At 43.2% G+C, this 15,390-nt stretch overlaps 1 protein-coding gene across 1 annotated transcript in view; it reads right to left on the bottom strand.

The window, feature by feature from the left end:
* The window catches only part of CPO (carboxypeptidase O), a 341,601-nt gene extending 334,752 nt beyond the window's left edge, over nt 1-6,849 (bottom strand). Inside the window, exon 1 of the mRNA XM_073541921.1 lies at nt 6,752-6,849. Coding sequence (XP_073398022.1) covers nt 6,752-6,849 — 98 coding nt within the window. The remainder of the gene's footprint in view (nt 1-6,751) is intronic.
* Nucleotides 6,850-15,390: the final 8,541 nt, after the last annotated feature.

The raw sequence follows: 15,390 nt of genomic DNA, 5'->3' as shown, positions 1-15,390 counted from the left end.
TCCACCAGTCCAAGCATCCATTACCATACACACAGCAGCAGTATGAAAAATACTAGCGCATGGCGGAACAGTCATGCGCACTTTTTATAGCGTATGGGACCTGCCGGAAATCTCCAGAGCCCTGAGCATAACCAATGGAATCAGGAGCAGGACCTGAGCACCTGACTCCTGAAGTCCAATGGGAGCTCATCCCATGAGCATGCTCAGAAGAAGGGACGAAGGACTTAGCCTCTGGAGACAAATGTGAGGATCTGTGTTCCTGCATAGGTATTGTAGAAACCAGATTCCTATCACTTTTCATGGTTTTCTTAATACTATGAATGAAAATATTGGGTTTACTCTTCTGTATTCAGAGACAGAGATCCAATTCTTGGATATATTAATTAAATGAAAAGATGGTAGATTGGAGACTGAAATCACTGTAAAACCAACTGATAAGAATAATTTACTTTGCTTTGATAGTCATCATCCAAGAAAGATGATGGAATCTCTTCCATTTAGTCAGTTGTTACGAGTCAGGCGTATTGTTAGTGAACCTGATGTTATGGAAAAAGCCCTGGATACCATGATTATCAAATTTAGAGATAGGAATTATCCTGTAAAGTTATTGGAGAGTTGTAAAAGTAAAGTTAAGGGATTGACACATAGTGATCTCCTTGTTCAAAAAAGTCATGAGAAGAGGTATAGTGAACAAAAAAATAGAATTCCCATTATCACTACATTTTGTGAAGAGAGTAAACACATTGTGGCCATTGTTAAAAAACATTGGCAGATGTTAGACAAATGCCACCCTGAAATTAAAGAATTTGAATTCCCTCCATTGATTTCTTATAAGCATGCCAGAAATTTTAAAGATATTTTAGTCCCCCTGTGGAGAGACTGAAACCCGTGCAGAGGCGGAGGCCTGTACTGAGACTGTGGCTCGCAAAGAGACAGAGGCCAGTGCAGAGACTGTGGCCCAGATTGAGACTGTGCCTTGTGATGAGACTGTGTCCTGTGACGAGACTGTGCCCCGCATTGAGACCGTGACCTGTCTAGAGATACTGACCCTCCTGCGAAATCCCGGTAACCGCGGTGTCAGTGCAGAGCCCTTGATTCCTGTGAACAGGCTCCACTTTAGACTTGGAGAGAAATATCCGGAACAGAGGGTACCTCGTTTGCCTCGTACCCATCTGGCTCCCGCAGTTTCGCTATAAGATATCTATTAAGCACTATATGCACTATATGCAGCGCTGCAAGCCTATTTTTGTGTTTGTAATGATGCATCGCTATATTTTGTGTATTGCGCTTGCGCGCATGCGCTTTGGTACCTTCCCTTATCCAAGATGGGGCCGGTGTGTAGACTGAGCTATTGCGCACGAGCGACAGGAAACCGGTGTTTTCATTTGTTTTTTCCGGTTCTGCTCTCTGAGCCTTCCGTAATGCCGGTATCAGGCGCGTTTCCTATTAATATTAATGGGGTGAGTGACGTCTATCCTCTATATTTACAGCTGCCGCTGATTACTAATTACTGTCCATTAACAGGATTTATGCTGATTGAAAATGTTTTTATTATGACTTACATTTTTTGCGCATTGCACTATATCTGCACTTTCCAATGATGTCACAAAGTCTTTGTAATTATATTTTGTACATGCTTTAAAAGGCATTCACCTATTACCATTGTCATGCTTGAAAAAGGTTCACACCTACTGAACCGAAACGTTGCTGCATGGGCACATAGCCTCATGGGCTATTAAAATAGCACTTTATTGAAACCTATATGGTGTGCTGCTTTCTTTTTTGAAGGACTATTTGGTGCTATAGTAGGAATAACAAAGGTGAAAGCAATATTTTCAGTAAACTAAAATCCACAAAAAAATGTTCATCAGGATGATAGTCTTCAAAAGCTGCCACAAGAACAAGGGCCAAGCATCTTTGAATTGAGTGTTAGTCATGCATGTGCAATACTGTTACCTTTGTTGTCCATTGGACTGATGAAGATAGTGGAGCACTGTACACAGATATCTCTGTCAATCCTGTAGACAATGAGCAGCATGCATGCACAAATACTGCTTTATTCATATGGGGTATACAGGACCCCTGAACCCAGTGTACAAACTCTTATAATATATTGTGTAGAGAAGTGAAAAGTTGCAGTTATGGGATATTACAGCTAAATGTTACATAATATAGTTCTTAAGAATGATGGTTCATAATAAATTATAAATGGGGGCTTTTTTAATATTTTATACAAAATACTATGATTAGGTTGATAAAAAATACACAGAAATGCTTTACTGCCAAGAGGCCTAGATTATGTAATGAAAATACAATAGTAGTGTTTTATGTTACTGACAGTAACTTGGTTTTAGCTTGTGGAAAGTGTCATTTAGGCTGGGGCTAAACGGTGACAGGACGTGTGGGCAAAGAGCGCTATATAAAACTATGCCCAGACCTGACTTTATTATACTATTACATACGCTTATTGACATGACAATTAAAGAAGCCCTCTACCACCCAATTATCCCCTTAATATTTTGCAGTCATGATATTATATAGCAATGTGTACTTACAATTGCTTAATTTGCCATTATACCTAGTTAATTCTTCTCTTGTCCATTAGGTCTATGCCATCACATGATTAACAACTAAGCAGCTGTATCTTTCTAAGCTTTATGTAAAAGCAGGAAGTCTCTTTTCCCTGCATGAGCCTTCATTAGAACTGTAATTCTACATCACCACAAAGAAAGTATTCCTGTTTCTATATAGACCTAATGGACAAGAGAAGAAATAGCTTGGTTGAGAGACAAAGTGAGCAATTGTAAGTGCACATTGCTATATAGTATGATGAGTGCAATGTACTGTATAAGGCCACGTGCATACATTGCGGATTCTGCTGCGGATCCGCAGCGTTTTTGGCTCTGCTGAACCGCAGCAGATTTAGCTGCGTTGTACAGTACCATTGTTTTTAATGGTAAAATGAAAAATGTTGTGCGCATGCTGCAGATTTTTCAGCGCGAATTTGCTGCAGGTTCAAATCCGCAGCATGTCAATTCTTTGTGCGGAATCCGCAGCGGTTTCACACCTTCTCCATTGTGAGGTGTGAAACCGCAGGGATAAACCATGGGCTAATCTGCAGATAAACCGCAGGTCTTTTGACCTGCGGATTTTCCAAATCCGCGTGGAAAAATCCGCAGCACCTTTCATTATGTGGGCACATAGCCTTAAGAGAATAAACATTTTGACGGTAGGAGGAGTGTTTCTTTAATATGAACTAGTAGATACTGTTTTTAATAATGCAAGAATAAAAATGCTGAAAAAAACCCACACTTTGCTATATTCAGATTGAATTCCTGTACCATTTAAGATATTTACCAATCTCTGAAATTTTTTAACCCCTTTGCATTTTCATTTTTTGCTCCCCTTCTTCCCAGAGCCATAATTTTTTTTATTTTTCCATCAATATGGCCGTGTGAGGTCTTGTTTTTTGCGGGACGAGTTGTACTTTTGAACAACAGCATTGATTTTACCATGTCGTGTACTTGAAAATGGGAAAAAAAATTCAAGTTTGGTGAAACTGCAAAAAAAGTGCAATTCCACAGTTTTTTGTTTTTTTTTACTATGCTCACCAACTGCTAAAACTGACCTGCCACTATGATTCTCTAGGTGATTACGAGTTCATAGACACCAAATATGTCTAGGTTATTTTTAAAGTAGTGAAAAGAAATTCCAAATCTTGTTTAAAAAAAAATCGCGCCTTTTTCCCATACCCATAGCATCTCCATTTTTCGTGATCTTGGGGTGGGTGAGGGCTTATTTTTTTCCAAGCTGACATTTTTAACCTCTTCCCGACATTTGACGTATTATATCGTCCATGTCCCTGGGCCTTAATGCCCATGGACGGTATAGTACGTTATGACGTACTATACACGGGGGGAGTGCGGCTAATCGCGGCCGGGTGTCAGCTGATTATCACAGCTGATACCCGGCACTATGTGCCAGGAGTGGTTATGAACTGCTCCCGGCACATTATCCCCCGGCACACTGCGATCAAATATGATTGCAGTATTTCGGGGGCATAGGGAAGCGTGATTCCATGAGAGCCTCAGAACAACGCGATGTGCTTGCGTTGTTCCGAGGGACTGCTGAGACCCCTGATGTGCCTAAACAGTGGAACCCTCCAAATCTAACTTCAACCGTAACACCAACACGCCCCTAACCCTAATCCCAACCCTAACCATAACCCTAACCACAAACCAAACCCTAACACACCCCTATCCGTAATCCCAACTGTAACGCTAATCCCAACCGTAACCCTAATCCCAACTTTAACCCCCAGCCCTAATCCTAACTTTAGCCCCAGCCCTAACCCTAACTTTAGCTCTAACCCTAGCCCTAACCCTAATGGGAAAATGGAAATACTTTTTTTATTTTATTATTTTTCCCTAACTAAGGCGGTGATAAAGAGGGGTTGGATTTACTATTTTAGCTAGTTTTTATAGCGGGTTTTTATGTTTGGCAGCTATCACGCACTAAAAGATGCTTTTTATTGCAAAAAATAGTTTTTGCATCACTACATTTTAATAGCTATAATTTTTCCATATTTTGGCCCACAGAGTCATGTTAGGTCTTGTTTTTTGCAGGACGAGTTGATGTTTTTATTGGTACCATTTTCAGGCACATGACTTTTTTTATCACTTTTTATTCTGATTTTTGTGAGGCAGAATGACCAAAAACCAGCATTTCATGAATTTCTTTTTGGGGTGGGATAGTTTATACCATTCTGCATGTGGTAAAATTGATAAAGCAGTTTTATTCTTTGGGTCAGTGCGATGACAGCAATGCCTCATTTATATCATTTTTTATGTCTTGGCGTTTTTATACAATAAAAACTTTTTTATATAAAAATAATTGTTTTTGCATCACTTTATTTTGAGAGCTATAACTCTTTTCACATTTTCGCTGATGACACTGTATGGGGGCTTGTTTTTTGCGGGATAAGATGACTTTTTCAGAGGTACCACGTTTATTTATATCCGTCTTTTTGATCGCTTGTTATTCCACTTTTTGCTCGGCGGTATGATAATAAAGCATTGGTTTTTTTGCCTTGTTTTTTTATGCTATTCACTAAAGGGGTTAACTAGTGGGATAGTTTTATACGGCGGGTCATTATGGACATGGCGATACAAAATTTGTGTACTTTTATTGTGTAGATTTTTTAATTTAAATATTTATTTATTGATTGAAAATTTAAATATTGATTCTTTTATTGTTATTTTGATTATTTTTTAAATATTTTTACAATTATTTAATTTTTTTTTTATTTATTTCTTATTTTTACACTGTGTCCCGATATGGGACACTCATTTTGTGCAGGCTGATTGCTTCTATAGTATGCAAATATGCATGGCAGTGATCCAAAGGCAGAGGGGCTGTACTGCTTCGATCATGTTTGAAAGCAGTGTTCCGGGGGTTAAAGTGCCGGGAGTGGTCCTTGACCACTCCTGGCACTTAGTGCCGGGTGTCAGCTGTGATAATCAGCTGACACCCGGCCGTGATCAGCCATGATTGCATATGACATACTATTCAGTCCATAGGAATTAAGTCCCAGGGCACATGGATGGAATAGTATGTCATATGGCAGAAAGGAGTTAATACAATGTTGCGGCGACCAAAAAAACCTAATTCAGTCGTTTTGACATTTTTTCTCACGCCGTTTTAGCAATCAGGTTAATTCTTTTTATATATTGATAGCTCAGGCGATTAGGAATGCGACAATACCAAATATGTGTACGTTTGTTTTTTCATTGTTTTATTTTGAATGGGGCAAAAGGGGGGTGATTTGAGCTTTTATATTTTTTTAATATTTTTAAAAACTTTTTTTTTTACTTTTGGCATGTTTCAATAGTCGCTATGGGAAACTAGAAGCTGCACTTGTCCGATCGGCTCTGCTACATACAAGTGATGATCAGATTGCCTGTATGTAGCAGAATTGCTGACTTGCTTGTTGTCATGCCGACCCATCGGTGACCCGCAATCACGTGACGGGATCACTGATAGACGGGATTTCCTGTGCGCTTCCTGAAAGTGCGAGTTAAATGCCACTGTCAGAGTTTAACAGCGGTATTTAACGAGTTAACAGCTGCGAGTGGATCGTGATTGCACCCGCCGCTGTTAGAGACACATGCCAGCTGTTCAAAACAGCTGATGTGCTGGGAAAGATGTGGGCTCATCGCCAGAGCCCACATAAAAGGGAGAGCGTGTGACATCGGTGTTCATTTATGCCCGATGTTGGAAAGGGGTTAAAGCTCTGTAGGACTTTGATCGTGTGTTTCCCGTGTATGCACAAAGACTGTATGGAAGCACATGGAGTCTCCAATGCTTGGAATTACTGAGTTTGTGTGTTACTTATATTTAATCAGAGAGAAGTAAAACTTTGCAAGTTTCAGAATGAAATCAGATATGTAAGGAGTATGGAGGCAGAGTTTGGCCCTAAGGAACTTTATAGGTGCAGTCCATTGTTCTGTGTGGCATACGATCATGTGCATGACTCGGCAATATTGTTTCTTAAAGCAAGCAAAGCAACATGAGGATAAAACATAATTATTATTTTCATTTACCACCATGAACTACAATACATATTAACAACCTGCTGTAGAAAGTCATTCACTAGAAAAATTAAAGTCTGGCACAAACAAAGAGACAATGAGCTTCAAAACATATTCCAGTAACAAAGGGGTTAAGAAGGACACTGATCCCAGATGTTTACCTGCTAAAGCTTCCCCCTCTTTTCCTTTTCAATCTGCTCTTTGCTGGGATAGAAATGGCCGGAGCCAGCTGCCCACAATCTTGTATGCTTGGCTCCATTTTAATACACTGGTTACCCACGATGCTCGGGGAGCTGATGTCAGCGCATCAGCGGGGTCCCTGGAGCGTGTCTGAACTAGTGACGATTTAAAGACAGGTTTTTAAAAACAATAGTGACAGAATTAAACAAATGAATGGCCCGCATGGCTAGGTCCTTAGCTGTTCTTTTCCAGACAAAAGAAAATGCACATATGGAGAAAGGCACGCTTTAATTAATTCGATGATCCCTTATTAAAGCTGCAGTACCACTTACTACAATGACATACCCTGTAACGGCCTTGCAGGAAAACCAAGTACTCTATGAACTCTGCTGAGAAGATTGATGATTAATATGATAGGAAAAGACTTTTGTCTTTACTGCTGTTTAATATTTACAGTACACTTAAGTTTACACAACTCTGTTTAGGATTTTAAGACACATACAGGTCTTATGTTAGGGCTGGATTCACACTAGTGTATAAAAATCGGTCTGATGTTGATCTAGAAAAGCAGGACAAGTGTCATGCGAGTATCATGCGATTACAATGTGATTCTTCTCAACTAGCATCCGCATGACATCCGTGTGCCAAGAGCCGACCAGTAACCAACTCCGGGGCCCCACTTTTTAACTACATACAAATGTGACATTTTCCTTACTCACAGTTTTATATAACAATGAGCAGGGTAGATTGATAAATGAATAAGAGGATGTATTTATTTGTACAGCGTGATTCAAGTATATTGTGCCAAGTGCTGCTCATATAAGAAGGAGGTGGCCCACTATTGCACAGGGGTCCACCAGAGGATTCTATGGTTCTCCTGTGGGCCAGTCCAGGCCTGTGTATGTCATGTGTATGTGCTCCGTATGCAATGTGTTTTTAACTTCATCTGTTGCATATTGTAATTCTCTATATAATTTAAAGTTAGTTTGCAACCTAATATAGCAATCTGATATATGAGATAGATAGATAAGTAGATAGATAGATGTCAATGAGATACATAATTAGTACTGCGCTTGTGTAGTTTACTGTACAAGTATTTAGCTAATAAATTAATGAAAAAAATGGAGTGGCTTCTGCCTATTTTTAATAATCAGATCAGGGAAAGCAGACAGCTGTGAGCTGGTTTTATAATGCTGGGAAGGGCACAATAACTATGGAGCTCCAAGTCTATTACAGCATATACTCGTGATAAGCCGACCCGTGTATAAGCCGTCCCCCCTAATTTTGCCACAAAAAACTGGGAAAACTTATTGACTTGCGTATAAGCCTAGGGTGGAAAATGCAGCAGCTACTGGTAAATTTAAAAAATAAAAATAGATACCAATAAAAGTAAAATTAATTGCGACATCAGTAGGTTAAATGTTTTTGAATATCCATACTGAATCAGGAGCCCCATATAATGCTCCATACAGTTCATGATGGCCCCATAAGATGCTCCATAAAAAATATGGATCACCCACAGGGCAAGTGTGGGGATTTACTCAGTACCAGGCCGGTGTCTTAAAGGGGAAGTGTCGCGGTGGCAGTGACCCATATAATGCTCCATACAGTTCATGATGGCCCCATAAGATGCTCCATAAAAAATATGGATCACCCACAGGGCAAGTGTGGGGATTTACTCAGTACCAGGCCGGTGTCTTAAAGGGGAAGTGTCGCGGTGGCAGTGACCCAGTTCGTGGCCCTGGGTGTCCATGGAAAATAGGTGGAATGAATCTGAATAAAGTTTATATGTAGATAGCTCGTGACACCACCTGTGGTATCTGGTCAGAAAGGGGACCAGCGCTGCAGTGCAGATCCTCTGGGACAGATGGTATGATGCAGCAGAGTTAGTAAAGCTCTCCACAGGCAGAGCTGTAGTCCCAGGGCAGTAGTAGTAGATGTTAAGGTAGATGATGTAGAGTTTAAACACAGAGATGTAGCAGTGCTGAATGGGTTGCAGGAAGGATTCAAAGAACACGTGTTTTACCTTTTACTGTGCTTTGTAGGTTCAGTCCAGGATTCAGATCACAGATGGTACAGGAGTTGGTCAGCCTGGAAGCAAATTGGGAATCTCTCTATGCAGATGGGTTGTGTAGTCTCTCTTCTAGCACTAATCTGAAGTACTTGTAGTTATAAATTACACTCGTTCCTCTTGTTTGTTCTTACTTAGAACTCCAGTCACATGACAGGCAGCTGTAGCCCTTTCTCTCTCTGGCTCACACACTTTGCTGCTGTGTCTTCAAGTCTCAGGTGGGAACAGAGCATTTACAGCCTCTTGTTCTGGTTTCTGCTGTGGGACCTTTAGCATCCACACAGCCTTGGACGCCGGGGTCCGGTCAATGCGTTTCAGCTTAGGGGTGAGCTTGACTCCAGCTCAGTCCCCAGCTTGTCTCCACACATCCACACTCTTCCCTCTCTCTACACCAACTAACTAACTTCTTTCCTCCCGACCACAGAGAGCAGCTCCTCAGCAATTATGTTCAGAGCTCCCTCTGCTGGCCTGGAGTAGGAACTGTGCTGTGTACTGGAATTACCTGATAGAGAGACCCTTTCACGCTTCCAAGCATGACACTCGCACACTCCCTAGGAGGGAGGTAATGCCACTGTGGCGACCATACTCCTGGGGGCACCACATTCCCCCCTAGTGCAATTCAATACTCCCGGACTAAGGAAACATAAGCAAACATATAAACAAATGAACAATTATAACTGTTACAAGAATTAAAAAAATGAAAAATTACAAAAACCATAGCTCAAAAATAGTCCTTTTGACAATTAGTCCATGTGTCATTATCCATGGTCCACTCCTGAGCAGTTGGTAGTTCTATACAAGTATAGTCCTGGCCTCACATAGTTCTGTGGCCCAATTGTCCATCAAAACAAAATAGGATTGTTCAAAAGTTCTTACAGAGTCTCTGTAGGCACATATTCTTGAAAGTTACATATTTACATTTTCCATTTACATAGCTTATTTACATACGGAACCTTATGGGTGGTATACCTTGGGTACTATGGACAGACCTATCTAACACTGGTGTTGTTGGTGACCTTACTGGTTTCACTATGCTTACTACTACTGGTGTAGCATGCTCTTTACTGGTTACACTATTGGTGACTCTGCGTAGCACAGGGATACTGGATTTCCTAGGACCACTTCTACTCACTGTGGGCATGACAGATTCACCACTGGCAGCGCGAGGATTCTCTTGCTCCACTGCTGGTGTGGCATCCGCTGTCTGCACTTGCTGATTTTCAGGGTGGTCTTGAGTCACTTCTTGCACCACCATTTGGGGAAAGGTCAAAAATGGTACTACTATAGCCTGATTCACTCTAGTGCAATTTGCAGGGAATTCACCGAGTATAGTGCTGACCTTTTCTTCTTTTTCTATGGGCTGAAGGTTGTTTTGTTTTCCCATCTTTTTCTTTAGTTGGTCAGGTGACAGCTTCAGATGATCCCTCGACACTGCTGATGAGGTTTCTCCTCCGTCCTTACTGATAAGGCACAACTTGGTGTTGTCAAAGTTTGATGGTAGGATGGTATAGGGTTCAGCCTCCCATTGGTCATCTAATTTGTGCATCCTCCTTTTCCTCTTTAGGACCTGTTCTAGCGACAAGGGAATTGCAGGTGCGTTTTGATTGTAATCCTTTTCCTGCTTTTGTCTTGCCTGAGCTAGACTCTTTTCTACGCACTCTTGCACTTTACGGTACTGTTGCTGCCACTCTATATCCCAGTCTGCATCTGGTGATGTCACCTCAGGTGTCAGGACTCCCATATCCAAATCAATAGGCAACTTGCCAGGCCTTGCTCTCATTAAGTAGGCTGGAGTACAGTTGGTGGAATTTACAGTAATGTGATTGTAGAGATCTACCAGACCCGGCAACTTCTCTGCCCACACATTTCTTTCTTCCAAGGGCAAGGTCTTCAATAGGTCAATTACCACTTGGTTCTTTTCGCACATGCCATTGGTCTGTGGATGGTTCAGTGTTGTCCTGATCTTCTTGCAGCTGTACAAGTTACAGAATTTCCTGAAACACTTCTGCCTCAAAGGCTTGGCCTTGATCTGTAAGCACTCTCTCAGGGTAACCGTGTGGTCGACAAAAGTGCTGTTGGAATGCTCTGGCTGCTGTCCTGGCTGTTTGATCCTTAACACGCATGACTACCAGGAATCTTGAGTAGTGGTCAGCAATGGTAAGAGTATAAACATAGCCTGAATGTCTTGGGACCAGCTTCACATTGTCTAAGGCCTCCAACTCAAGTGGCTGTTTAGTTATTATTGGCTGCAAAGGAGCTCGCTGGCTGTTACTGTCTTTCCTGCGCAAGTTACATTGTCCACACTCCTGGCACCAGTTTTCAATGGCCTTCCTCATGTTATCCCAGTAAAATATCTCCTGGAGCAATGCCTCCAACTTCTTCCATCCAAAGTGTCCTGCTCCTTTGTGGTACGCTTCCAAGACCATTTAGGCCTCCCTCTTTGGGACTACCACCTGCCAGACCAGCTCATGAGTGCGGGTATTGATACTCCTCTGACACAGCTTTCCCTCATAGATGAACAGCCTGCCTCTTTCTTTTCACAACTGCTGGGTTTCTTCAGGAGCATCTGGACCTGGGCGTGAGTCAGCTTGTGTCAGTAGCTCTTTCACAAGGCGGACTGCGGGGTCGCTATCCTGCGTTTCTGCCCACTCATGATGAGGCAATGGATTTAGGGTGGCCTCTTTCATGATATAGCGTTTTCTTTTCACTCCTTGGGCTTGATGGGCAGCAATTGGCCAGTGAAAGGCAGGTAACTCAATTTCTTCGAGTGCTTCACGATCTTCTCCCCCATCTGGCAGATTGGGCATTCTGGACAGCGCATCAGCATTGGCATTCTTGTGCTCCGCTCGGTGCTTGATGGTAAATTCATAGTTAGACAGCTGGGCCATCCATCGCTGCTCCAGTGCACCTAGTTTTGCGGTTTCCAGGTGAGTCAGCGGGTTGTTGTCTGTGAAGATTGTAGACTTGGCTGCAGGTAGGTAATGTTTGAATCGTTCAGTCACAGCCCAGACTATGGCGAGGAACTCCAGTTTGAAGGAACTGTAGTTGTCAGGGTTCCTTTCAGTGGGACAAAGCTTCCTGCTTGCATAGGAGATCACTCTTTCTTTGCCATTTTGTACCTGTGACAGCACCTCTCCCAGTCCCACGTTGCTGGCATCAGTATAAAGAACAAATGGTTGGTCATAATATGGGTAGGCCAGAACTTCATCTCCTGTGAGACCTATCTTCAACCTAGTGAAGGATCTTTCCAGTTCCTCATTCCATTCAAATGTAGGACTCTTCTTTCTGGGCTTCTTTGGCTGACCCACTAGAAGATTATGCATAGGGGTGGCTATCTCAGTGAAGCCTTTGATGAACCTTCGGTAGTAGCCTACCAACCCGAGGAATTGACGTACCTCATGGAGGTTGCTGGGCTTATGCCAGTCCCGGATGACAGTGACTTTGCCAGGATCCGGTGCCACACTTTCTGCACTCACCACATGACCAAGGTACTGCACCTTGGGCTTCAGGAGATGGCATTTGGATGGCTTCACTTTCAGGCCAAAGTTGGACAAAGCTTCAAACACCTCAGCCAGGTGCTCCAAATGGTCTTCGTAGGTCTTGGAGAAAATAATGACGTCATCAAGATACAACAGAAACAGAACTGTCTGAGGGAAAGATGCTGCCTCTTGGTGGTATGTAATTGCTGGGCACCTAGTGGGCACCGGGCGGCTGACATCTGATTCATGTAGCACCCGTATAGCCCTGTCTTTAAAGTCTGCAAAACCCAGATCAGGGTTTTGTAGGGCCATGATACACAGCTGTGTCCTGTTGGTGCTAGATAGAAGTCCCTCAATAAAGTGTTCCTTTAACAGTCTGTTTCCATCTTTCACACTGTCTGGGTCAATCTGCTTTATAGACCGCAGTGCCTCCTGCAGGTTAAGAGCATAGTCCCGTATACTGTCCTGCGCCCTTTGTTTGCAACCAAAGAATCTCATTTTTATTTCTGCTGCAGTGCGAGTGTCAAAAGTGCTCCTTAGCTTAGCCAGAACTTGCTTAACCATCTCTTTATCAGTGTCCTGCCAGGACTTTACTTCTCTTTTCGCTGCACCAGTTAGCTGCCAAATAAATATGTTTACCTTTTGGCTTTCAGGCAGAGGATATACGTCAAATATACTGCACAGTCTCTGTTTAAAATCTCTCAGGGTATGTGACTCCCCTGAGTATTGCGGTAACCAGGCCGCTCCCGGTATATATGGCATGGATAGTGGCATTATTGGTACTGCGGTGGCAGTAACTTGATCTTGCTGTGCTCTGGAGGCGGCGCTGGCCGCTGGATTCTGTGGCGCTAATGAAGCCGCAGCTGCACTGGCCCCTGCATCTTGCGGCGCTGTGGGGGTTACGGCAGCGTCCACCGCTACATCTCCTGCCTCAGACATTCTCTTCCCCCCTAATTAATGTTGGCCAGGCTCCATGTTCCACTGGCTTACCAGGTGGCAGCTCTGCAGGCTGGATGATCGGGGCACGCCAGGACTGCAGGCCTCAGCTCTTCACTTCCCGCCAGCTGATATCTTCGCGCGCACCACTTCACCTTTTGCACTTTCTCACAGGCTCCGCCCACGACGGCACGCCCCTCCGGCTCCCCGTGCGTGCCGAGTGGCGGGGTAATGGTGGCAATTGCACAATCAGTATATGGTACACAGTACAGTCTCTGGCATACAGGACCCGGTGGCACCAGGCTTCAGAATCCTGTTTGTGACGCCAAAATGGATGACCCCCAGGGCAAATGTGGGAATTTACTCAGTACCGGGCCGGTGTCTTAAAGGGGAAGTGTCGCGGTGGCAGTGACCCGGTCTGTGGCCCTGGGTGTCTATGTAAAATAGGTCGAATGAAGCTGAATAAAATTTGTATGTAGATCTTTCGTGACGCCACCTGTGGTATCTGGTCAGAATGGGGACCAGCGCTGCAGTGCAGATCCTCTGGGACAGATGATATGATGCAGCAGAGTTAGTAAAGCTCTCCACAGGCAGAGCTGTAGTCCCAGGGCAGTAGTAGTAGATTAACTCTTTAGGTGCTTCATGAGAACTAAAGCAATGTGGAAGGAAAAAATGAACATTTTACTTTTTACACAAAAAATTTACTTTGGAACCATTTTTTTCAGTTTCACAAAGGTATCAGTAGAAATTGGACCACACAATTTGTTGTGCAATTTCTCCTGAGCACGCCGTATGTGGGGGAAAGGCACTGTTTGGGTGCATGGTAGGGCTCAGAAGGGAGGGAGCACCGTTTGACTTTCTGAACGCAAAATTTGCTGGAAACAGTGGAACCTCCCAATTCTAACTCCAACTCTAACCCCAACACACCCCTAATCCCAACCCTAACCATAACCCTAACCACTACCCTAACCCCAACACACCCCAAACTCTAATCCCAACCATAACTATAGCTAGAAACCTAACCCTAGCCCAACCCTAACCCTAGCCCAACCCTAACCCTAGCCCAACCCTAACTTTAGCCCAACCCTAACTTTAGCCCCACCCTAACTTTAGCCCAACCCTAACTTTAGCCCCACCCTAACTTTAGCCCCACCACTAACCCTAGCCCCAACCCTAACTTTAGCCCAACCCTAACTTTAGCCCAACCCTAACCCTAGCTCCAACCCTAACCCTAAGTTTAGCTAACCCTAACTTTAGCCCAACTCTAACTTTAGCAAAACTCTAACCCTAATGGAAAAATGGAAATAAATACTTTTTTTAATTTTATTATTTTTACCTAGCTAAGGGGGTGATAAAGGGTGGGTTTGATTTACTATTTTTTTTTATTTTGATCACTGTGATAGTGTATATCACAGTGATCAAAATGAACCAACAGGAAAAATAGGCCCCCGCTGTCCTCTGATGTGCGATCACATAACTGAGAATTTAAATGGGTAATCAGATTTTTTTTTGCAGTCGCTGTTATTCTGTTAATAACGGGAATCGCAACTCTGGGGTCGGTAAAAACCGACCTGAATCACGTTCTCTGGGGTCTCGGCTACCCCTGGTAGCCAAGACCCCAGAGATATTCCGACTCTGGGGGGCGCTATACACTTATTTCTCAGCGCCGCTTAAAAGCGGTACTGAGGCATAAGTACCCTTTTAACTGCCACCATTAAGAGGTGTATCGGCGATAGTTAAGGGGTTAGTATCAGCTTACAGCTGTATGCTTAGCCCTTACTGAATATTAAGAAGGGGACCCTAAAAATAAATGCAGTGGGGTCCGCTCTATTTTTAATAACCAGAAAAGGCTCAGTAGACAGCTGCGGGCTAATATTATTAGACTGGGAAAGTCCATGGATATTGACCCTTTTCCAGCCTAATAAGACCAGCCCTCAGACACCTCAGAAATGGTACATCAATTAGATGTGCCAATTCTGGCACTTATCCTTGGCTTTTCCTGATAGCCCTGATGTGTTGGCAATTAGAATAATGGGTTTGCGAGGTTGATGTCAGCAGCTGTCGCTCACATCAAGCCGAGGAGTTAGTATTGGAGAGGTATCTGTCTGACACCTCCATTATTAACTCCATAGTC

Source organism: Dendrobates tinctorius, unplaced genomic scaffold, assembly GCF_039654945.1.
Source record: "Dendrobates tinctorius isolate UK_male_01 unplaced genomic scaffold, ASM3965494v1 ptg000125l, whole genome shotgun sequence".
Lineage (NCBI taxonomy): Eukaryota > Metazoa > Chordata > Amphibia > Anura > Dendrobatidae > Dendrobates > Dendrobates tinctorius.
The sequence above is the reverse complement of the archived record's forward strand: the minus strand, read 5'-3'. Positions and strand labels throughout refer to the sequence as shown.